The sequence below is a fragment of the Neodiprion pinetum genome, chromosome 3, assembly GCF_021155775.2.
Source record: "Neodiprion pinetum isolate iyNeoPine1 chromosome 3, iyNeoPine1.2, whole genome shotgun sequence".
NCBI classification, from domain to species: domain Eukaryota; kingdom Metazoa; phylum Arthropoda; class Insecta; order Hymenoptera; family Diprionidae; genus Neodiprion; species Neodiprion pinetum.
The window spans coordinates 19,474,098-19,499,558 of NC_060234.1; the positions used below are offsets into that span (position 1 = coordinate 19,474,098).

Genomic DNA, 25,461 nt, shown 5'->3' on the forward strand with positions numbered 1-25,461 from the left:
GCATTATTATTATTATGTATCTATTTCATAGAGGAAATGCTTCAACATCACCATAATCGATATAATTTGAAATTTTTAACTAATCTTTCTCCAAACAATTCTATGAAATTAGATCACACTATTCGCGTTTTTTCTTTCGTGAAGGCGTCTTCACCAAAAATTTATAATAAGTTTGTGAGGTTATGTTGATTCTCAACCTCTACTTATTTTTTTATTAAAGATACCGATTAAAAAGCATTATATTTTTGCTATCGATGCTAAATGATATGCGATCACTTTACTTACCTCGATGAAAGGAAAACAAGTAATAGACATAATAAAATATAATTCGAAATTATTTTATTCAGTTCTGGGATATATTGCTGTCCAATTATCTTCATTCAAATTTAAATACGTGCCTCTGTAATTAATGCTTGTTTAAGTAGAAACACTATTTCATCTAAACAAAATTCAATTGTAACAAAAACTAGAGCACTGAGAACTACTTAAGATAAAATTTCATGGAACATTGTCTTGTAGCGTTTTCAACCGGCTCAGTGCACGCCAAGTGTAGTTTCCCTAGAATTGCAGTTTTGCTATTGGTTATGAATGAGGCGAATTACACGTAGTGCATACCAAGCGCAACCAGTTGAAAACGCTAGTAATTATTACTCATCAATAATTGACTCCTAAGCGTTGTGAATCGATTTTCGAACACCCACGAATGAGCATCAAATGATTTTTATGAAAATCAATTGAATTTGCGTCAGATCATGATTCATGGAGCAATTATTTAGTGCATAAGGTTGCAATCCATATGTTGAAATTTTCGAATGTATATACATAGAGAAGATGTCTGATAACGCAATTGTAACGTTTGATAGCTGAGCTTTTATTCGTAAAAATTAAAACAACTGTAATCAGACACTAATCCCGGGAATTTGTCCAGTTCTAGCGCATCCAGCTTAGGGCAGTTCCTCTTTTGCGCTGCCGAGTTCGTGAGTAGTTTTGCCTCTGTCCTAGGGAATTTCTAGCACTGCCTTCAATACACAGTATTCACATAATTTCTTGTTTCTGAATAACCACTTTAATGAATGAAAGTTAACGAGACTTTAGAACCGTTTCAATAACAATGATAATTGACAAGTACACAATATTATCTCATCTAAATAATACATCATACTTCTGCATTACACTTAATAATTTTGTATAATATATAAATTATGTATGGAATGGCATCATAGGCATTTTGTTGTGACTCGAGAGATATCGACAATTGGCCATTGGAATAATATTATGATTTCAACAAATAGTCTAACCCGCAATACTTTTATGCTTTGTAATAGGTGTATTCTCTCCATCATCACATCATTAATGTTTGCCTTCTGTACCAAAATAGAGAGTAACACTGATTCAGGTGTGCTTTGACATGTGCGCTTGATATGAACATAATGATTACTCAATATTCGTTAACTAATCGTTCCATTTTTCACTATAGAACTCAGTCTCCTGCCCAAATTTTATGTATCTCTTCTAAATGATCAAAAGCACTCTGGGAGATGTTTAATGCTGCATTCACTGCTTGAAGGCCGGGCTCTCCGAGAAGACTTAAACCACAAAGTCCTGTAAAAATAAATGATTATTAAGGTAACCTCATGTAGACCAACCAGTCTTGAGTAGTTGTGTTGCTTGCTTTTTAACATCAGTGTTTTTTTCCATATTGCATTCGCAATGCAATAATTCACAGATAAAATAATCATAGATAGTGATCAGAAAAATCTTAGCTGTATCAGTAGAGTTCCACACATCATTAAAGATTCGAAAAAATATTTTTGTCGACAACAAATTACACACTCACGAGGCTGTATTAGTGATCAAATATTACCTACATAACTATTTTGTAAAATGTGGAAGAGGTCAAGGGTCAGAAACCTGTTTTTTTCAACGTGACATGACATAGAGAAAAGCCACCCATCAAACCCTCAATTTGTAAACTAAACCACTTTCTTCCTAAATTTCTACGTGGGTGTGTAATTTATTTGCATTCTTAATTATTTCTCCGCTTGATTTCGAATATTTAAAACGGATTGGGTTCAAAAATATTGTACTACAGTTTTGAATTTTTTTCCACCCAAATAAAATAGAGTTTGTGAATTTGAGACAATACTTTAGGACGTTGTTTTTATATACTGTTCTTAAGTATTCTGTATCTAGGCCATTTCTACTTGCACATAATTTTTTTTTTCAATATATTTTCAATGTCATTCACTTTCTGGCACTTTGCACTGTATCACAAAAACACGATTTGTTATTTGGGATTAAAAAGTAGTAATGTTCTAGCAATTTGACAATTAGCAACAATTCTGATTTCAATAAAATGGAGATAGCCCGTTTTGTGTAAAAAGATGAAAGTTTTGCCTGGTTCCAGAGCAAAGGTGTGGGTAGTTTAGTTTAAGGGATAACACCACTGTAAAAACCTAAAAATTTGACGATTTTTTTTTTTGGATTGAAGACAAGGTAATAAGATAATAATATTTAAGGAAATTATTGGGCATACGTTTAAGTATAATACAAAAAAATATCAACAACAAATGTTCAAAAATGGTACCACTGCAGTTCTGTAGTTATTGATATGTAGATTGAGTGATTTAAAATTTTTTTATCCATATTCAACTTTTCACCAGTTACGCCGCATGCTCCTGAATTCAACATGACTCGCAAGAATGACTCTAGTGTCGCCGTTACAGAATATTTGTTGATGATAATGTTTTGTATTATATTTAAATATATGCCTAATAACTTCCTGAAATATCATTATTTTATGACCTTTTCTTCCATTTGAAAAAAATTGTCAAAAAAACGCTTTCCCTTTGTTTATACAGTAGACTTACCTCTTGAGGGATATAAGCAAATGAAATGGGAAATTAATTTAAAGTTGACTAAAAGAGGAAAAGGTACCTAAAAAGGCGAAGAGAAAGAAATTCTTCATCAAGATTTGAACAGACTGCAAGATCTCCGAACTAGAAATTTTTCCTAATTTTTCTGCGATTCCCGTTTTTCTTGTTTTTCTCTTTCAGTCACATTACGCGAGTTTTTTTTAAATTTATGATATCACGTCTTCTGAAGTTACTGCACGTTTATCTTTTCTAAGGTCTCAATATTGTCGTCTGATTATGAAGAATTTACCATACAAATTTGATCAAAATTAATTATGGCTAACAGCGATTTCACACGATTTACTGACAGGCTATTGAATTTGAAAAAAAAAACTAAGTTTTCGCAACTGGTGTTTCTCGGTCACGTCTTATAATATACTAAGATGAGAGTGAAATTGAAAAAGTGAGATTCATGCCTAATCGTGAGTTAAAATGGTTTGGAATGCCTGCATTGTCTTATTCTTCAAAAGTTAGAAGAGAGCAGAAAAAATCTAATGACAGTTGCTTATTGTGAATTTCCACATCTTTTCAAGTATTTACAGATAGTATAAAAATAAAAAACAGCTCTTAAACACTTGAACTGATACTGCAACTCTTCAATGCCTTCACGTCACAGCAATACATGATATCACGCATTTTGGTTAATAAAATATCAGAAAAAAAGCAATAAAATTATAATTAGTAGGGCAAAGGTAGCCATGTAAAAATTAGTAGTCTAACGAATGAACAGTATGATGTAACATGTTATTTTAAATTTACCTAGATAGGTATGTAAAGGATCTGGTGCAGAAGTATCAAACTTTGATAAACCGCCCAGAACTGAATCTTGTGTTGTGAGGACATAAGCTCGATTCTCTGTAGCATCAGTAAGATGTCTGACGCCTAAAATTTGTAGTGTAGCTCCCACCCAAAAACTATAACAAGTGTCTTCAGGTTTGTTGGGTCTTCCGTGAAAACCACCGATTTGCCTCATGAGACACCAATATCTCAACCTATTCAACTGCTTTTCACTCAAGGCACTTGTCAGATTGTCCATCAAGAGCAGGCTTGCTACTGCACAGAATGTACTTCCACCATGGGACTCCAGACCAGGACCCTGACCAATTCCTCCATCGTAGGACTAAAAATTAATAGCATTTTGAGTTATAGGAAATCTGTCTATATAATAGTTCTGATACATGTATATAAATATGAATAAGTAAGATAATAAAGGAATATTGAAAAGAAAATTATTATGAGTTTGGAAATATACTTTTCATACATGGATCTAAGCAAATTTATTGAAATCAAGAGAATTTTAACCTCGTAACTACGACGGTAAGAGTAAATTATAGTAATACAGATTCGAACATTTAGAATTGATGCATTTTTCAAGCATATTATGGAAAGCAAATTCCAAATTTCTTTACACTGAATGTAGTTCAGCTCTGTAATAAGACCTGTCAAAGTAATAATAATGCTCATTATCTAATGCCTAGCCAAGTTTTATGACCAAATAATCCAGTTTATTGCTCACAATGCTTTCTTTGATATAGTTAATAGCTTTGCGCTTGTCAATGCCTGACCAATCATCAAGAATCGCCGAAATGCAGCAAGCACAATAGATAAACCTCATATCGCTTTCACTACCGGTTAATGTGGCTGTGAATGAACCGTCGTCATTTTGGCAAGCGCGAACACCTTGGATGATAGACTTTTTATCTATCCGACTAAGATCATCCCCTAAAGTTAAAAGGGAAGCAAGCCCAAGATACGTCATGGCAAGATGTCCGGTCTGGTATTTGCTAGCTTCCTTGGGGACAGAAGTTGATCCCTGAAATCCAGACCTTGGGCCAGGTCCACGAACTTGAAGGCGGTATATCCATTCAATGGCCTCAGACCGTTTCTGTTCGCTTAATACATCCAATGAATTTAAAACATCAAGGCCAGAGAGGGCGAAAAACGCCATTGTCAACCTGATGGAATCGTGCACTGCCAACTGATTGGGCAGTAGATGAATAAATCTTTGGAAGTATTTGGCATGTTGGTGCTTCGCCAGTGTTACAGTCATATTTTTGACAGCCGTGCGTTGAGCGGCTGATTTAAATGCGTGTATAACAGCCGGATTCCCCTCAGGACGTGTCACTCGTGCGCTCGAGATACTGCACTGATTTTTTAACTTATTCTACACTATTTGGCAATATACAATTTAAACATCTTTTGAGCCACGCCTTTCAGCTGAGTTGTACGTATCGATAAGTTATTATCATGCTGAGAGATCGTTACTTGTTCACCGAGTAACCACAAAACCGCGATAACATCACGAGGAGTTTTCTACTACTTGACTTCGTCAACTTACTTAATCACCGGTGACCACTCTCATGTTTACACCAGTTTTCACCATATAGACACGATATCCACGATACAGATTTTATACGGTCCATTTCAATGACTCACCAACCATACGGTGTGGATATAAGTAGGAAATTCTCTAGTTGGATTTCACTGGCTGTGTCGGTGTGCACCATAGAGTATATACTACCGAAGGTAGCTACCCATGCCGTCAATCTCGCGAAAACTATGGCCAACCAAGCAGGCCAACCAGATTGTAGAGCGAGAGAGATAGGCTGTGTGTATACAGTAGACGGCATGAATGCTCTATGACTCGTTCGCCACACTTTCTGCACACGCGAGACCTCCTTCAGTAGTGTATGCTCTAAGGCGCGCACTGGTATGGGTATGCTCTTAAAGGTAAGATTTCGGCCGTGTTCGTAAATTGACTGCCAGTACTAAAAATTCCCTAGGACAGAGACAGAGCTATTTATGAACTCAGTAGCACAAAAGAGATGAAAGATTGCCGACAGCACTGTCAGTCAATTTTCGAACACGGCCTTCATGGGTAGCAGCAGTTTAGTAACTTACTAGATATTACTATCATCTGCCTAGTGATTTGACGCAGCAGTAGCAGCGCTGCTCATGAAATGTCTTGAGTTTGCTGCTCTGCTGGAGGTTGACGGCATGGGTAGCTACTTCTAGTTGTATATGCTCTAAGGCTGCACATGTAAATCCAGCCTAATGCTTCAGTTTTGCTAGGTTACTTTTCTCTGAACTCGACAACCATTCAAAAGTAGAAAACGAAAGGAAAAATTCTTTGTTTTCAAATATATACGTGCGGATGTATAAAATTCAGTGACATTGTACTTCAGCCAAACAAAAATCTACTAGTAAAAACGTTATGGATCGAAGTAAACAAGATGCAGATGACACTTCGTCGCCTCCAAAACAACCCAAAGTTAGTTCTACGCTTGGCGGTACGTTACTTTTGCGTGTGCACGGTGGAAACAATTGTAGAAACAGTCCCACGGCGCTGTATCTAATGTAACAAGATTTTACGCCGCTAGAACCTGTATATTTTTTTTAGATCTGCACTGTGTTCGTTGAGAGTGAACCAAAGTACGGTAACCGTTGGGTCTTAGGCTAAACAATAAGCCGTCACCGCCTTTGAGGTTATGAAACGTGTTTTCAAAACAAGTTCCATCCGTTGTTGCATGGATTCATGGTTAGTTTTTTTTTTATCGAAGTAAAGATCGATCGCTGTAGAATCCCCCCCCCCCCCTCCCCGCGTAGTCGTGATTTTAAAAAATGTCAAATTGTGCACTGTTGCATGGCGTAATCGAAAAATTTTCCGCTCTACTTCGTAACGAGAAGAAAATAATTTTTACTGGAAAGCTGATTATATACGACAGTCAACCCTTCCACTACTTTATTTTGGGAATTTCCGATAATTGACCAGGTCATTTTGAAGAGTAAATTACTCCCTCTCAAATCATGGTTTAATTAAATTTGGCGTTAACCCTTTCGGTACGGACGCATTCTACGTCGCGCCGTCCCCGCTGACCGAGCAGTCGCGGTAAGCGTCCGTACTTGCGGAACAACTACAAGCGCCCGTCAGACGCACAATACCACGCTATCTTACGCAGAGCGAGTGCAGTCGCTCGTAAAAAAAAATGCTTAAAAAATTATAACAATGCAATTAGAAAATATAATTTAATAATATAAATGAAACACATAAACATCCAGATTTTATAATTTAATAATGTAATTTTGTATGATAAGTTTGAAAGCACGGGTATACGCAAAGGCCTACGTCACATGTTTTACATTGATAATGTGATTGTCGTTGAACACCATTCTTAATACAAACAACACACTTTCTCAGTGCACTTTTTCGTTTTGTTTTCTCGTTAGTGTAAATCGCTGGGAAATGTCTACCAGTAAGTCTCAAAGGATATTTATCCGCAGATTTAGGACCGCTATGTCTAACATCGTTTTTATGATATTTTCGAAAAATTTGCCGTACTAATTCAAGATGAAAAGCAGCTATAGAAATATCTTTTTCTGTTTTGTATTTATATAAACAATAAGAATTCCAAACGGCAATATCTAGCAAATGAAAAAAGTATTTCTTGTACCATTTTATAGATTTTCTAATGGATTTAATAGAACTTATGACCATATCACATTTGTCGACAGCTCCCATTGACAAATTATAATCGACTATACATTTAGGTTTATATACGATTTCTTGCGTCCTATAATTTCTTTTTCCTGTTGATATAAATTCGCTAGTATGGAAAGTAGATAACATAAGTACGTCCGTCTTATCTCGCCATTTAAGGGCCAGCAAATTACTTGATGTCCGAAAATCAACCTCGCCTTTTTCTAATTTTCTGTCCATTACAGGCATTCCTTTTCGTCTTCGCTTTACAGTTCCACAAGCATTCGTTACATTTGTATGTAATAAATTAAAAAGAGCGGGACTGCTATAATAATTATCAACATACAGTGAATGACCTTTTCCCAAGTACGGTTTCAAAAGTGTTAAAACGATGTTTCCTGTTTTGCCAATGTTTTCCATGTTCTCTGTCACGTGTGATTCACTGCCCGTATATACGATATCTAGTACATAGCCAGTTTTACAATCACATAATACATATGATTCGATGCCAAATCGGCTTCTCTTGGTCGGTATATACTGTTTAAAAGATAGCTTACCTTTGTACAGTAATAGACTTTCATGTATACATAAATTTTGAAACGGATAAAACAAATCTTTGAACGATTTTTGAAGTCTGCTTGAAACGCTACTAATTTTTTGCAACCGATCACAAGAATTTTGATTATCATCACTAAAATGCAACATTTTCAATAAAACTAAATATCTATCTCTACACATAATTTCGCTAAAAATATCAGATTTTAAAAGTTTATCCTTGGACCAATATTCACGAAGCGCTAATTTTTTATTTCGTGACATTAGTAAGGTACAAGCGAGAAAACAGTATAGTTCGTCAACAGTTGTTCCAATTTTGACACGACACGTCTTATCACTTACTATACGTGCCCAATACTCATTTGTCTTATCTACAATAAAGCCTACAAGATCAGGTGAAAAGAATGATTCAAAATAATGTAATATTGTAGAGGAAAATTGTAAGTTTTCTGTCTGAAGTCCGGAATTGGAAAGATCAAAATTATGAAATGTTAATTCAGCATTCTTCGTAGTCCATTGGATATTATGGAATGAAGTTGATGGCAAAGCATCTTCAATATTATCATCTTCTGATGGTGACGTGCTAAGTACTTTTATCCGACGAATTGGCTTCTTTCTAGTATAAATATTATTGATTGCACTATCGCTATTGGACTCCGAAGATTTGTCGTATATCTCATTGCTCTCATTTTCGATGGAGTAACAGTTTCCTTTCCTTCTTTTGCAATTCCTCTTCATTATCTTTGAGGGGTACAAAATAAACGAAAAATATAATAAAATGAAATGATGTGATAATGCAGAAAAATTAACACATACCGTGAAAATATTCCGAACGTCTGAGCGAGCTGAGACAAGCGTACTGTTCAAATATGTTTCTTATAGTGTTGCTCGTTTCGTCAGTTTATTATTAGGCAGCGTAAAACAAGTGCAAAATACTTGCGATGGATTACCATGGAGATAACATATATATTCTGCTCATGAAGAGTCGCGAGTGACCTAAGTCACCGTTCGTACATAACGAGCGTCAAATGTTGGTCTACCATGGTCACCGCTCGTACAAAGCGAGCGTCATATGTTGGGTTCAGCGTTCCCAACCCCGTCGATCAGAATTATTGTGGCCAGGGCCGTAGCATTATCGTACGCATAAGAAAATTCTAGTACTTTTCGAAAAACCTGAAAAACGTAAAACTTATTGATTGAAAAGAAACAAAAAGCACTGTAAACACAAAAGACCTGAAAACAGCGCAGCCAATCTCAACGCTCGGATGCTCGGAAACACACTTTCTGCTTTTTGTTAGCGAATGAAAACGGTGCTCGTGAGCCGCCTGAGCGGCCTGAGTGTAACCGGGCAGCTGCCTAGTGGTCCTTTAGTGAAACGCACCGATGGTTGAACCGTGGGTCGAACGGAAAATATGGGGAATCGAGGCGAAAAAAAAAATATTAAAGCTAAACATCGACGAGGAAGAAAATCCGAAAGAAACGAGGAAAAATTCACATGTGATGCAGTGAAAGTGAAATTATAGTACATTTACGGGTTATAGGACGGGTCCAATGTTACATAGTGCCGGCAGTGAAATCATGTGACATGTACTATAATTATGTTACGGTTGGGAACACTGGTTGGGTTACCATGGTCACCGCTCGTACAGAGCGAGCGTCAGGCGTTGGGTGACTATAGTCACCGCTCGGGCCGAAAGGGTTAAGTAAGTTTCAGTGGGTTTTATCATGAAAGAATTTCTTAAGATGTCTTCGATATGAAGAAATTCGATATGACATCTAGTCAAAAAAATTCGTAACTGTCATTGTGCGAATTATGCACTCCTGTAAAGTTCCGAGCTCGCACGAAAAAGTTATTGGGGATTTTCAAACTCAAAATCAGTTTTGTCGACATAAAAAAGTTCCGCTTCGAGTTTCGGTTCTTTTCGAAAGAGTTCTGAGTAGCCCTAAAAGAGTTCTGTCGATAGTTCTTGTGAAATTTTTCGATCCGAGCTCGAACGAAAAATTTATTCGAAATTTTGAAGTTTTATTTTTGTGAATTTGGCCCCTCATCCGTGTAAAATTTTTTTAGGGGGGTTTTCACACCCCTAATAGTAGAACTATTACTAAAATCGATAAAGAACTCTAGAACTGTTTGAAATGAACCTAGAACTCCGTTCATAATTTCAATATTTGAAAAATGCGGGGCTAACTCTTCACAGGGGTGAATTATGCGCTCTTTATTTCCGAGTCTCAGATTACTCACTATTAACTCATCGAGAAACGCATTTCGTGCGTTGATACCGTTTTTATGTTGTTGAGCGGCCTCCCCAATCTCGTAATATCAGCTCATCTAAAAACTCGGCTATACCATTTTCAAGTGTGAATTATCCGTTCTTCATTTTCGGTGAAATCAAATTTGCACCGGCTTCCTTTCCGTCTTTTCAGCGTAAAAATCATATTTCACGATCGCAATTTTTTTTGCAACATATTTGTAGTGACACCTCATTTATTTATGGTTAGCACTGTTTCGGAATAGAGGTACAGCGCGAGGAGGAGGGCTTAGCTTACTTCCACCCGCTCTGCCCTCCTCGCCACCCCCTCATCCTCCCAGGGGGGCTTCAGACAAGAAACTTGTATTGTGTTTATCTTACAATCTATTTATGTCATTGACTTTGCTAGTTGCAAGTATGCATTCCTTGGCATTACGGTGGCGCGAAGTAAACAATACTTGGATGTATGTGTTCAGCATTGCATGTAAACATGCGCGACCTGCAATTTTTTTGCACAATTGATTCGTGTAATAATAATGATAATAATAACAGCAATAATAATGATATCGACTTGCAAACCCGCCACATCCTTTCGGGTACGTCCCCATAAACCAATAGCTTCTGCGAGGCGCGGGGGGGATGGCTTATAGTCACATGCGTCCCATAAGGTTATGATAATAGTTAAAATATGTAAGTGACATTAAATTTGTGTGGTGGATAAAATCGTAGGTAAAACTGACTGTGGCGAAATACGATCCGAACTTGGCCAATATGAAGTCTCTACCATTAAATGGGAAAGTGAAGTAGAACCATCCGACAATTAAATTACAAGCCTGCAACTTATAATTATTTCAACTAACGATTTTAAAACAACTATATTGTGTCGAATTTGTAATTTTTTGGTTCACTCATAAACGCTAATTGTTGTATGATGAAAATGCAATTGGGCGCTATTTACATGGAGAATAAGTGACAGATAGTTTCATTTTATTTTACGATTTCGTGGCAGGTATATTTCATATTGCTGACCACGTTTGAGTCGTATTGCTGTACTCAGTTTTTGCTATCTACGTCAAAGTGTCCCATATTTTGACTACTATCATCAAAGCCTTATATGCATCATTGGCGCAAAAAAGTCGCAGCCAGCGCAATTTTACATGCAATATAGAATATTTTAGTTTTCTTACCATTGTTTTTTGCACGTCGCAATAACGTTGAGCCTCGAGTTCCGTCGCCAACGGAAGATAACCTATTTAATTTAACCAACTCGCAGCCTGGTTGACCACACCGAGGGTGAACAGCACGCGATTGTCCAATGGCTCCTACCAAAGTCCATCGTTGTATACACCGACTTGAGGAAAATCTATCAGGCAGTCTAAAAGTCAATCAATATCTAAGAGGCGGTTGTGTGATCCTCGCCAAGGTTTCTGCTCTGTTTTACCTTTGCGCTTTGTCGCTGGAGCACATAAGGATCCGCATCATGCCACCCTGGGAAATGAGCATCTGACCGTCTTCCACCCATCCAAACTCTGTTTGCTTTGTTGAACAACGAAGATCCATATTTCAACCACCGTATACATATTCCTCATATGTTATTTTGCATATTTTTCTAGTAGAGTATTCATTTAATAAATCGGAATAACAAAACTGTAATTAAACTCAACTCTTGGCTATGAACCTTGCCCCTGCTAGTGCGTAAGGGCTATTCCGCGTCAACCGGATCAGTCATCTCTCAGATATTTTTTTAATTTGGCATGTGGATTGTGTGTGAGGAGTTAGATTCTTGTGCCAAAGCGCGAATCTCATAATGCAAAATTCGATTTTTTATTAACAATAACAAATTAGACTCCCATTTTTTTCAAAAATTCATAACTTTGGCAAAAAATTAGATACAATATATATTTTTTTTTCAAATTACGCGGAAAGCTCCATAGAATTTAAAAAAAAATACGAAATGGTAAAAAAAAGTTGTTATCAATTGTTTATTTAACAATTAATTTTTCAAAGATTTTTAAAACAGTGACTGACACGATCAAAAAATTTTTTCAAAATTCTGACATGTTCCTTGAACTGTACTACAACCTGTGAATTAATTCCAGAGGGGTGTTTTTCTTCGTTTTCGAGTAAAAAATCATTAAAGGTGTCGATGCGCATGAAATTGCGGCGCGCCGAGTCTCTACGTAATGGCGGGCGGCCGGTTGCCGTCCACCGCTACCCCGCGGTGGCGTCGCAGCGTTATTTTAGTCATTTTCACGATGTAGGACATGATTGAAGAATCTGAAAAAATACTGTACCTTCACAAGGCCTGCTCAAAGCGATAAGTGAAGTTTCAGGAATGTGTTTTTCACCGTTTTTTTATTACAGAGATTCAAAATAACGGTTACACACCATGAGAGTGCACATAAATGATAATAATTACATAACTTGCTACGTATTTTAAAATAAAAACACATTCCTGAAACTTCACTTATCGCTTTGAGCAGGCCTTGTGAAGGTACAGTATTTTTTCAGATTCTTCAATCATGTCCTACATCGTGAAAATGACTAATTGTAAAATAACGCTGCGACGCCACCGCGGGGTAGCGGTGGACGGCAACCGGCCGCCCGCCATTACGTAGAGACTCGGCGCGCCGCAATTTCATGCGCATCGACACCTTTAATGATTTTTTACTCGAAAACGAAGAAAAACACCCCTCTGGAATTAATTCACAGGTTGTAGTACAGTTCAAGGAACATGTCAGAATTTTAAAAAAATTTTTTGATCGTGTCAGTCACTGTTTTAAAAATCTTTGAAAAATTAATTGTTAAATAAACAATTGATAACAACTTTTTTTTACCATTTCGTATTTTTTTTTAAATTCTATGGAGCTTTCCGCGTAATTTGAATAAAAAATATATATTGTATCTAATTTTTTGCCAAAGTTATGAATTTTTGAAAAAAATGGGAGTCCAATTTGTTATGGTTAATAAAAAATCGAATTTTGCATTATGAGATTCGCGCTTTGGCACAAGAATCTAACTCCTCACACACAATCCACATGCCAAATTAAAAAAATATCTGAGATGACTGATCTGGTTGACGCGGAATAGCCCGTAAGGGTTAATTGCAGTAAGTGGAACTCGCACTTTAACAGAGCGAAGAACAAACCAGGTACTTTTTTTAAGCCACTCGGGAGGTACCTGTCAAAATTGTGCCTCAGACGGTGTCTGGAGACAACCGTCTGCACCTAACACGCCAAAGAATGCATTATTGCAACTCGTGGTAATACGCGGTGATATAATCATGTCAATTAAACAAGTTAATTTAAAAATAAAATAAAGTTCGATAGCGACGAATGGATAATTTAAATCAAAATGCTTCTAGTTTTTAAGTCAATAAAGTTCTATGTGCAACACTGAAATGAAAGCCGATTATTCCCGGAGGTGATTGCTGCCTGAGCGAAGCGAGAAACACACCCCCGGGAATAATCTTCAACTTTATTCCCTTGTTACATAATGTAATATTCCAGAATCAAGAGTATATCGTTCACCCTTAAAAATGGCATAATCGAATATTCAGACGAGCTCGTATTCACAGGTTGAAAATAAGGCATGTACGTAAACAGCGAATCTACCGTGCGTGACTGTGCCTCGTTCTGAACGGCAAAACTGTTTGGCCGAACATCTTCTCCATGCACTTTGAATTTCGGTATCCGCAGTGCAAAAAGTTTTCAGAATATATCCACTGACACGGACACTCGACGTATACTTTTCTTCCACCTGACTTCCTTTCTTAAATCCAATTTTCCGATAGGGTATACTTTACGACGCCTTCACGATTGTTTCAGGCATGTGAAACGTTGGTACTCTGAATTTTTCTTAGTTAGCCCATATTTGCAAATTTGTAGGCTATTACAATTAGCTAACGCGATTAATTTATACTTCTTTACCACTTCACAGCATTTCCTGATAATATTTGTCTGTTACCTGTTTTCGTCTACGAATTCCCTATTATATTATTAAACATGCTTCTACAAGCTATTTTTAATCTGCCATTTCGCACAATTCAGCTAGATTTGGTTCTTATAGATTGTATGATTTTTTTTTACCGGTAGCTGCTTTCACCAACTTGAAGAAGTCAGAATTTTTCAAAGAAGACTTGCCACAGAATAATGTAGCTGGACCGTCGAAGCCTAAAGGAGCGCTGAAGTTGAATGCTATCCTTGTTAGTCCTAAACAGGTGCGCTAAAATCACTCATGCAAATAACCGAGTTCTTAAAATAAGTCGAGGTTAAAGTTATAAATAATTGTCGGACGTTATTTCTCGCATCGTCAAAGTAATAATTTTTGCATTATTCTTGATTTTTTTGGCTTGATAATTTTGCATATTCTTGAGACCTTGTGGTCGCCTTTTAAATATATATTTCATTTAACAGTTCTTACTATCAAGAATTGCTGATTATTATTGGAAGCAATGTCTAGGGTCAGATTTTCATAACGTCGAAGATATTACCAGGGGCCTCACTCTTTACGCATATGATAGGTAGAAATCGTTATACTTAATGCCAGAAAAGTATTCACCATTTAATTTTTACAAGTAAGTGAAATGACGTTAAAGCAATCGTGATCTTAATGCAGCGATGTACTTTTAGGAAAAATCGTTATATCGCAACTTTAGGATTATCTGAAATTCAATAAACCGTGATAATTGTTAAGAAAAATATGTTCATATAATGCAAAGCCACACGGAGAGAATAAAAGAGCAGATTTTACTCGAAACTGCAGGAAAAGATGGACACATCTGTTTTTTTCGTAAACTATACTTCGTAAAATGTAGAATTTACTGTAGAATCAGTGAAAATCACTGTGCAGAGTAAAATTTGCTACTTTTATAGTAAAAAATATAGTTCGCATGGGCATTTTTTTTCCAAAACCCTGATGTGTCTCTCTTTTTCTTCTCTCCGTGCAACTGCTTAAAAGCTGCAAATTAATTTGATTGTCTTCAATATTTTGGTACCTTAACATTACTTACTTTGGCCTTGTAGATTTTCGATATTGTCATTTTTCGAAAAATTGACTTTTCGAAATGCTCCGAAAACACTCAATCAATTTGATGCGTTTGCAAATCTAGTTTTTGAAGAAAATTGCATTCCAAAAAAACAAATCAGCAAATTATCCTAACGTGCCATCAATGCTTCATGGCTGGCAGTCCTGTTGCAAAAGCTTTCCTTCATTAATGAGCTAATTCTGATGAAATCTTGTTGTATATCACGATGCGTCGCACGGACGTGCTAAGTTTTATAAAAATCGAGAACTGTCACGTCGTGAGGTTTAATTACGAGGTTATTTGTAAATACAATACCTACCAGTATGTGTTCCATGCCAAATCATACAGAAAGTACCCAAGGCCTACCTCAACAATGTGCTTTAAGCTTTTATATATTGTACATTAAAAAACATCGAGCACGAATTTTTTTTTACGTGGTAATCTGGCCGGATAAGGAACAGAAATGATCCCTAAAGTTTGCCTTTCAAAAATAAAGGATGCATTCCCTGAGTCTGAAAATAACGTACCTGTCATTGTCTGTAATGTTTTTAATGCATTACAACATATCACAGAATGAAGAAAATCGGAGAGCTATAATCTCAGGTACACTTATCGGAAATCGCCCACTTTCGGCACTTGTAACACAGTATATTACTAAAAATTCAGCGATTAAACCTCAGGTGTTCAGGATCTACATATACTCGAATTAACCTGAACTGGTCTTCTATACAAACGGTTCTGAAGGAAAAGTCGAAGTTTTCTTAAACTGTAAATATCAGGTGTAGATTACAGTAATATATTTTGTACTCTACACGCGCGGTGCATTGGCGTTAAAATAGAAAATTTAATTAAAGATATTTGAAAAAAATTAACTTCCACGCTCGAGTTTGCGAAGTTTTTTTTTGAATTAATTCGATTTGTGGTTTTTCAAAATCAATTGGGACTTTTTTTTAACAAAAAATTTGAAAATGTATAGACTGTGAACGAGTTATTCGAAAAACAAAAACCAAAAAATGTGGGTGATATTCTTGGGCCGTATCACGACCTAGCGAATTGAATTGGTATGGAACACCTCATATACCAGTCCTATTCCTGAAGCAATGTGCAAAATTGAAATCGGACACAAAACATATCAAAATTAAAATTCACTTATCATTTCTAGAAAGGAAATCCTTTGCTGAAGTCTATAACCAGTGTTCCCTGGGAGTTTGATGATATAGTTCCAGACTACGTGATGGGGAGAGGAACGTGTGCACTCTTCCTCTCGATACGCTATCACCAATTGAATCCAGATTACATCCATGACCGGCTTAAGTTATTAGGCAAAGCGTATGATCTCCGAGTTCTATTGGCCCAGGTGATTATACTCGTATATTTAAGGATGTACTGGCAATACATTCTCAACCAAAAGTGAGTCTCGTCAACAATATTGAATACTTTATGATAAGATAAAAATCGGAAAAAATCAACCACAATATAGACCATGAGAAAATTGAATTTGAATGATAATAGTGTCAACAGTTATCAATAAATTGTTTAACAAATTTATACGGAATGTTTTTTTTTTTTTGTCATGTGAAATGAATTCGTTGATTTTTTTGAATACACATGAATTTTTAAAGAATTTCCTCATTATTTCGAAATTACTGTTTTCGAAAATTTGCAAAGGCTGTATTTGCGAAACCGTTGGCTCGATGCCACGGAAACTTCTTAATTAAAATGTGCAACGTTTTTACGAAAACGTGTCCAACATTCACGATTTTTCCTCCATTTTTCAAAATTTAAAAATTCGAAAACGGTAATTTCCGAATAATGAGGAAATTCTTTAAAAAATTATGTGTATTCGGAATAAGGAACAAATCCATTATACATCACATAGAAAAAAATTGCGTGAAAATTTCTGAAACAATCTTTGGTTTAAACAATTTATTGATAGTTTTTGGACATTATTATTATTCAAATTTATTTACCTTATCATAAAGTATTCAATATTGTCGACGAGACTCACTTTTGGTTGAGAATGTATAGCCAATACATGCATGAGATTTAACCCTTCAACGAAAATTACAAAGCCGCATGAACCCGGAGGATTCGGCCAATTGTGGACCAATTCAGCTAGGACCGATATTTTATCATACGACGTAATAATCGAATGATTCGTAGAATATAACTACAAAGCCGATCTTGCAATGAAATAAATAGATAAAAGCGGCACGATATTTATTTAGCCTTATAGCTGACAAAGTTCATTTTACGATAACAGCACGATCATCTTACGAAAAATTCTAAATGGATTCGAAGTTTTAAGGAAAAATTATCTCGATTATCATAAGTACTCCTCAATCGATTATGTAACACCATACTCAGAACAGCTTGAAATGATTTTTTTTTATATGATACACATTTAAAAAACACGTAAACAACACTTTATCCTGTTCGCTACAAAGGTTAACAACATTCTTTCAACAAATGAGTTATGTCAGTTGAGATCTGGTAACAATTTCGGTTTCTTTATTTTCAAATTTAGACGAGGCGTTGTCTCTTCTCTACATTTCTACATATATTATAAAACACAACGTCTCTCTGTTTGTCTGTATTGTAACGTTTTAAGACGTTACAAAATAAATATGGGTTCTAAATAATTAGAGAGTCAATTAAAGGCGCAAATAAAAATGTTATGGAGAAGCTTTAATAGCAGAGAACGTGTTTTCAGTTTAAAGTCTGAAACAAGACTTTTTTCACAATAATGTTGGTTGACGCAGCAACCTTATTCTTTTTAAAGACATAAGAGGTTTATAAACTTTTATCTATGATGACTACTAGATCATTAAAAAAAGGGTAAGACGGGTGATTTCACCTTTTCTAACAGTATGTTCGCTTATAACTTCAGAACTACTGAACCGATGGAGATTCTTTTTATTTTTTTCTTTGATAGCTACAACGTCTGATCAGATTTTCAAATCAATAGTTATGAAGATATAACAATATTTGTAAACCAAGTCGGAACGGGATCACACACTCATGCGAAAGCCGACTAAATTCTTACGGATAGAGGAAAGTTATGTTCAAAAGTTTTCAAAGTCTCTAAAAGCTCTACAAAAAAATTCTATGACAGTATATGGCTATGTCTAATAGTTTTGCCAAAGTATTTAAATCGCAGGTAGAGCCGCAATGGGCTGCTAGTTTTGACTAAATGCACTTTCAGGACTGTAACAGAAATTATTTGAATTGATGAAGACTTATCGTCAGCAAATTGAATCCTTCTATTCTCAGTGTAGCTATATTTATTTATAACCAGATATTAATTGATTTACAATTGAAGTAGTAAATACTGAAATAAATTTTAGACTTGATAATACACATTGATAGACTTTGACAAAAATTTCATCAGGTCGATGTTGCTGAGCCTCACCATTCTTTGAAGCACTTGACGAGAATATGTATTCTAGCTGATTTGACCTTGATGCTAGCTTGGAATGCTGAAGATGCTGGCAAGATAATCGAAACATACAAGATCTATGAAAATAAACCTCCTGACATGATTATGGAACGAGGAAATGTATCTTCACATGAGAAAGTAAGCAAGGTTTCAATAGTAGAATTTTGGTAATTTCAAACTTTGAAGCAAGTCGACGTATTGAGTTAATTTCCAATCACTGGAGACATTCAACTGTCAGATTTAGGAGTTTTTTAATACTGTAGTTTTAACAAGGCATACTATCTATAATCGTTGATAAACCTTTGCGACTTCAGTCTAATTTTAAATTACGCCTAAATAAGCTGTGTGTCAAATTGAAATTGTTTGATAATATTTTTAAATTACAAAACGTACGAAATTTATGTACGGGCGTTTTTTATTTCAAGCTCATCAATGCATTGACATCAGTAAGATCTGTGAATAAAACGGACGCAATGACTCTTTTGTCAACGTTTGGGTCTGTGGAGAAAGTCGTCAAAGCCTCCAGTGAAGCATTGGGTCTCTGTCCTGGGTTCGGACTCCAAAAGGCGATTCGTCTCCATAAAACATTGCATGAACCGTTTTTGAGAGATTCAAGATTGCATTCAAAAAAGGTAGTAAAAACTACGACATCAACAGATGAACCCAACGTCATTTAGAAATTACCATTGAAAATAACTTACCTTTACTCTATTCGCTGGCGAAGTTCCCTTTGTAATGTGTAAGATTGTGAAGATATTTCCTGATCATTTCATTAAATAATAACGCTAATGTTACCTTCATCCTTGATTTACTACAGAATAAGAATTGATAATGTGAAGAATGTATTTAATATGAAATGTTTAGTGAAATCCGACGGTGATACTTCATTGTCACACTTATTCTTCAAGTTTGAGGAAACCTCCTGGTTGCATCTTATCCGCTATACATGTAGTACTTGTGCTTCTGAATGTAATTTCATTCAAACAATCTCAAATATCACTACGTTGATAATTAATCATGCTGAAGTTAGTAACGTTATTATAACGATTCATATTGAGGAAAACCGTTATTTCGGAATTTCTAAATTTTCTAAAACTCGGTAAGCCGTAATAATGTAAGACATATTCATATTTTGAAAATTTAGCTCCTTCAACGTCATTCTAAAATTGGAAAATAGTGAACTTTTTTCCATTGCTTCGTTCCAATAACGTTACCGACTTCAACCTCCTTGATAATTGAAAGGTGAGAAACATGTCCATTCATGGATCAACACGACAGACTGAATTTTTACAATTGTTAAGGTAGTTATTAAATTTTCAAATCGATACATCACTGTAATACCATGTGGTCTAGAAAAACATTATTAAATTTCTGTATACATATCATACATGCTACAGCCATGTTTCAATTCGTTGAAATATGGCCCTTTTGTGTGACTTACGTTAGTACACTAATTCTTGGTAGCACACATGTTAATTACGTGGCAAGAATAAAACGTTGTGCATAACAGTGAACACCTTGGCCGAATTGAAATACGATCTATGTATTCTTTATGAAATACCAATGTTCGAAATAATATGCGACTGCGATTCGATACGAACCATGTGACAATGACTCCCAATCTCTCACGTCGGCTGCATCGCCAGTCATTGTCACATAATTCGTCTAGAATAATTCGTACAGAATCGAGTTCATATTTTGTTTCGGACCGAAAACGAGTTAGCCGGAAGCCCAAGGCATTAATGAGCATTGCTGTACATTACTCGTGCAATTGAAGCAATTTTTTTTCGGCTCCTGCCGACAACTTCGCACTCGTATTTGTGTGAACACAGAACTCGCCTTTGCGGTTCACGCTGCATACCTCACACTCGTCGGAAATCACCCACTTTACGCACTAGTTGTAACTTGATATACTTTTTGTAACACCTGCATGGGAAGTTCGACTTTGCGCACCATAGAAGGTGTTGGTGAAGTCCAATTCGCTAACAGTTTGAGCATGTGCAATTGAGTTGTGCAATGTTGCAAAACTGTTAGGTAATGTTTATTCCCGCACGCTAATCTGAGTAAACGAGGCGTAAGTAGCGCCATCGGACGTGATGAGTCGTGACTACGATCGCGTCCGCTGCGTTGCAGCAACGCGTGTACGTTAGGTTAGACTACTACGTTTACAATTTTCTCGAGTGAAACTTCCCATTATAGAAGTTACAAAAATAATATACGATGCGCGTGCGCGAACGTGACCCTCGCACTCGTGTTTTTGTCAGCCTCGCTTCGTTCGGCCGACAAACTACACTCATGCAAGAATCACGTACTTCGCGCACTTGCGTTGTAACTTACTATTACGCAACGCATGCATGAGAAGAGCTACTTCCCGTGCCCGCAGAGAGTGGCGTAAGTAGCGCTTTACATATGCGGGGATAGAGTAAAGATACTGCGCATGTGCAAAACGGCTCGATTTTACTTCACGAACTAGTGGTAATGAGAAGCAGCGCTTCTCATGCATTTGTTACATAAGCAGTTATGTGATACGTGTGCGAGAGAGCGACGATATGCATGCCGTGTGATTTTGGTCGCAGGCGACGACGATCTCGGAAACGGCTTGATGAAAAAATCTGAAATCACATGGCTTTACATTCAAATGATGGGCATGGAAAATAGCCATGCACCATTTTTTTAATTTATGTTATTGACCAGTAATAACGAAATTTGAAAAAATTTGAACCACTTCGGCACAGTTTGTGAGGTGTTGATAAAAGGTATGAAATTATTTGTAAAACAAATAAAGTAATGCAATCGGAAGCAATTTGATGAAAATTGAATAAACTTCAAGAATTTATTTTAGAACCGTACCTGCTTTACTTATTTTACTTACAGTTATATCGAAAACATATTGTACTAGCATGATCCATTCTGGCTTTGCATGGAAAGAGAAATCTAAGCTAAATGTACACTTAATCGCAAATACCTCTCCGCTTGAAGCTTGCACGAAAGATGGCTTTCTAACCCTGAAACGTAAAGTTATCTATTACCTCAACCTAATGTTATATTTCATGCGCAATCATATGGTTCGCGCACTCGGATGCAATAGTCAAGCAGTGCTTTTTCTTACGACTTAATTTACAAACATTGAGAATTCAAATAAAAAACTCATTTTCATCAAAATGAATTATAGCCTATGTTACTCAGGGAGAGTTTGGCTTTTTATTAGTGAAGGAATTTTTTAAATAGGGTCAGCAGATCCAGAGATTACCCCCTACATATAAACACACAAACTTTACCACTTTATAATATTAGTATAGATAAGGAAATTGAGAAAATCGGAGGTGAAGAATCGGGAAAAAGAGGCAACCGCAGCGTTGGAGTTTATCGGTAATCAAATTAAATATATTACCTTACGCATAAGACGATATTAGGCAGTTAATTTGACTTCTGTTAAGAAATATAAAACAAAGATTAATCGAATAGCAAAATAGAAAATTGTTCTTACGGAAAATCACGAATATTATTTAAATTAACGTGCCTTCTAACCGATGAGGATTGACGTCGTAATTGATGGTGAGAGAAAAAGAGAGAGAGTGAGAGTGTTCGGAGTTCGTCGTCGCTTATCAGCTGGTGATACAGCTAGCCGTGGTTGAATAATGTATGGAGTCCCATCAGGTTTGGAGGAGGTTAGCATAAAATGCAGCCTTCGTGCATATTTTTTCTTCTCAACAAGTTCGGTTGTTGGATTGGAAAATTTTGTTGTAGCGTTATCCTGGTCCTCCCTGACCAGAGGATCTAGGCCGACTGCCTAATTAGTCGCTGACTTGCCTGTCCCGCTAATCCTTTCGTCGGTTCCTCTCCAGCTCTCTCTCCTCTTATTCTGATATTCACACAAAACCATTTTATAAAAAAAAAGTTAGTACTAAGGCCAAACTATTTTGATCATTACTTGATTGTACTTGCAGCCAAAGAATTGGTCCGTCAAGTGATGAAAAGTACACCGGTAAATACTTTTTTATGGCTTGTTTTGTGCGAATGGCACTCACAATTAATTGCTTTCTATTTTGTATATTAGAAATGAATGAGCATGAGCAAATATCTGGAGAGTACACACTGTAAGCGGTATTATTCTTATAGTTTTATTTTCAGGCACTTTGACCATAGTTTTGCTCAAAAGAGAGCCACCTAAATAAGAACTTTTGAAGTTCTTCAGCACTATGTGAGGGACGATGCGTGGAGCTTTGTTGTAAAAATTTTCTACCGTTATCTATTATATTAACATTGCTGTCCCATAAGCGAGTCGGTAAATGTAGGCTACTGCCATAACTTCCACGTCCTGGGTGCCCTTTCACTAGCTTCACTGATCTCAGTGACTAGCTTCAAAAGAATACCGATTGATGCTGTAAGCAATCATTAATCAGCGAAGTATATACGAGTATATGGTTAAAAAGGTGGGTGAATTTCCGGAATTTACATCTCAACAACGGATTATTCTATTCGATTAGGGTTTGTTTATTTAAAAGTCTATAAATCGAGTTTCGTCGTATAAATGTAATTATTACAAATATTAACGAATTCAGTGTGTAATTTATTACATGATCTATCTTGTAAATTCGATAAAATATGTAAGAAATCACATAATAAAATACAAAACCACGAATCGTCAGATATATCAGATAAAAAATTGTATACAGTCGACTATTTGCACAATGATTCGATTGGTTACAGCATTCCACACACACAATATGGAGTTCAAACATAACCGTACGTTTGAACGTTTGAATACTCTGGAAAATAATGTACATCTAGGTCAATGAAACGAGGAAAAGAAATACATCATCCTCAATTGGATCGAAGATTAATGGACCAAGAAACTACACCGTGTTATTCTTCTTGAAAAACTTGACTTGAACTTGGAATATCTGCAGACATTTAATATTCAAGGCAATGGATAGATCGCGGGTGGTCGGTTATACCTGTATGGGTATACCACTGCACCTTACCTCAGTAAAACTGACTCGTTGGTGCGTCAAAGCTCAACGGAATATAATGTAAGTTATGAATATACTATAGATATAAGCTGTAAATGGCAAAGAATTTCGTTACGAATTTTTGCAGTATTAATTTCAATTCTAGAATCTTGATCAGATTAGTTACTGTCTGCAAGGTCTCAAAACGTAATTCATGTATTCACTAATAATTGAAGAGAAATATTCTTAAAAAATCGACTATGGTTAACGATATCAAATACTGCATTCAGAGCGCGGAGCGAATAATGAGCTCTTCTGGCGAATTGATTAAATATTCAGCAATACTTTTTCCTGTCACGGGGTCTCACTTCATGTTATACAGCCTTCTTTTAAGTGAATAATTTCTTCGAACAACGTAGAAATGCATTATTAATTATTTAAACCTCTATTGGCTACGAATTTGTGTACAGAGTGAATAACAAAATCTTAAATGTCGAAGTGTCAACTTTTTGATCACCTTCGCAACGAACTTATGTAAAAACACTGAAAGTGCGGCTTCGGACAGGTTGTTTCGGCATGGAACGCGTGATAAACGTATTTCAATAACCGTTCGTAATTACAAAAAGGAACGCCGTGATATTATATTACTCCGCAGCTTGTGGATAACCACAGCATCCACCCACTCATGTGGGATATGCGGTTAGTCTTAATTACCCTTCGTTTGATCCATTTTATTGATAAAGCAAATCTTGCAAATGAGCAGGAACTGTTTCCTGTTTTACAAGTTGTTCTAGTTTTCAAATCTTCTGATGTATTCTGCACGAATATGACGAGAGAAAAAAAAATTTCTCCTTCACAATTCTTATCGTCTTGTTCCGTCCAACATCAAATGGGGTCAAGATTTCGATGGGGTTGATTTTACCATACACAATACACATTCCAAGTGGATACGTCAATTGAACGTCAACAGAAGAACAAGGAGAAGAATATATTCCTGTGTCGACTGGAAACAAAAACCGTATATCTTATTATAACCGTATATCTTCTGTGCTTCTTTACGTAATACATCAACATATTCACCAATCCGTTATTATTAATCCTTTCCAATTCATCAATACTTCTATTTTGTTCTACGAGTACCTAGGTCTGTACAATGTACATGCGTTTTATGTTACTTACTGTTGACGCTTTTTATAACGTTTTCTTATAATAGCGAAAAACCGATAAAATCCCTAACCTGATGGATCCGATTCAAATGGAATGTGATCTAATAACAAATTCTGTGACAAATGTTTGAAAATAGTGGCATTTGATAAATTTCAAATCATCACGAAACATTTTTTTTTCACGACAACACAAGAAACTTAACAAAATCATAAGTAATTATGAGCCAAGATCAAGTCGTTGATGCAGAAATTACAAATTTCGTGCCAGACTTTTGTTACCTGCAGACAGCATGAAAACGCGTTGCAAGCAAATTGAGACGCGGTAAAAATTAAAACATGAAATGTATTGTTGAAAAATGGTGTTCTTTTCTACGTAAATCGATTAAAGACTTTATAGTTCCCCAAAAAATCTTCGGCATTCACAAACCGTAATTACTGAATCAGTTTCAATATTTTATAGGTACAAGCAATTGATACGAATCGGATATGCGATAATTAATGCATATTGGCAATAATAGCGTCATTGTATGCATGTGTCAGCTGGGAATCGATAACCATAATACCGAAGACTGATTCAGGTTACTCGGAACGTCACATCATCAAGAATTAGCTAAACAGAGAGCCAAACATATCGTCGTCCTTGAATCTTGGGACATTGCTTGATTTTATTCCACGACCTATA

General features: G+C 36.1%; 2 protein-coding genes across 4 annotated transcripts; one reads left to right on the forward strand and one right to left on the reverse strand.

The window, feature by feature from the left end:
* Nucleotides 1-322: 322 nt before the first annotated feature.
* betaggt-I (geranylgeranyl transferase type-1 subunit beta) lies at nt 323-5,395 on the reverse strand. Its single transcript, XM_046617328.2, has 3 exons — nt 4,432-5,395; nt 3,675-4,035; nt 323-1,602 (listed from the first exon to the last, which is right to left on the reverse strand). Exons 1-3 carry the CDS (start codon nt 4,963-4,965, stop codon nt 1,481-1,483), a joined length of 1,017 nt encoding a protein of 338 aa, XP_046473284.1. The 5' UTR covers nt 4,966-5,395; the 3' UTR covers nt 323-1,480.
* A 535-nt stretch (nt 5,396-5,930) lies between these two features.
* Ercc1 (DNA excision repair protein Ercc1) lies at nt 5,931-20,048 on the forward strand. Of its 3 annotated transcripts, XM_046617331.1 has the most exons (5): nt 5,931-6,205; nt 14,291-14,415; nt 16,385-16,579; nt 18,614-18,799; nt 19,087-20,048. In XM_046617331.1, the coding sequence occupies exons 1-5, from the start codon at nt 6,130-6,132 to the stop codon at nt 19,336-19,338; spliced, it is 834 nt and encodes a 277-aa protein (XP_046473287.1). In that variant the 5' UTR covers nt 5,931-6,129; the 3' UTR covers nt 19,339-20,048. The 3 variants fall into 3 exon arrangements, with proteins under 3 accessions (XP_046473287.1, XP_046473289.1, XP_046473288.1); XM_046617333.1 differs by lacking the exon at nt 14,291-14,415 and having other exon boundaries at nt 5,931-6,186; XM_046617332.1 differs by lacking the exon at nt 14,291-14,415 and having other exon boundaries at nt 5,932-6,205.
* The last annotated feature ends 5,413 nt before the right edge of the window (nt 20,049-25,461 follow it).

Excerpts from the sequence above, each read along its gene's own strand:
- betaggt-I (XM_046617328.2), bottom strand. The coding sequence starts at position 4,965 with ATGACTGTAACACTGGCGAAGCACCAACATGCCAAATACTTCCAAAGA. Across the intron at positions 4,036-4,431 it reads ACTATATCAAAGAAAGCATT|TCCTACGATGGAGGAATTGG; the intron begins GTGAGCAATAAA and ends ATTAATTTTTAG. Across the intron at positions 1,603-3,674 it reads TCCTTTACATACCTATCTAG|GACTTTGTGGTTTAAGTCTT; the intron begins GTAAATTTAAAA and ends TTATTTTTACAG.
- Ercc1 (XM_046617331.1), top strand. The coding sequence starts at position 6,130 with ATGGATCGAAGTAAACAAGATGCAGATGACACTTCGTCGCCTCCAAAA. Across the intron at positions 16,580-18,613 it reads TCCGAGTTCTATTGGCCCAG|GTCGATGTTGCTGAGCCTCA; the intron begins GTGATTATACTC and ends AAATTTCATCAG. Across the intron at positions 18,800-19,086 it reads ATGTATCTTCACATGAGAAA|CTCATCAATGCATTGACATC; the intron begins GTAAGCAAGGTT and ends TTTTATTTCAAG.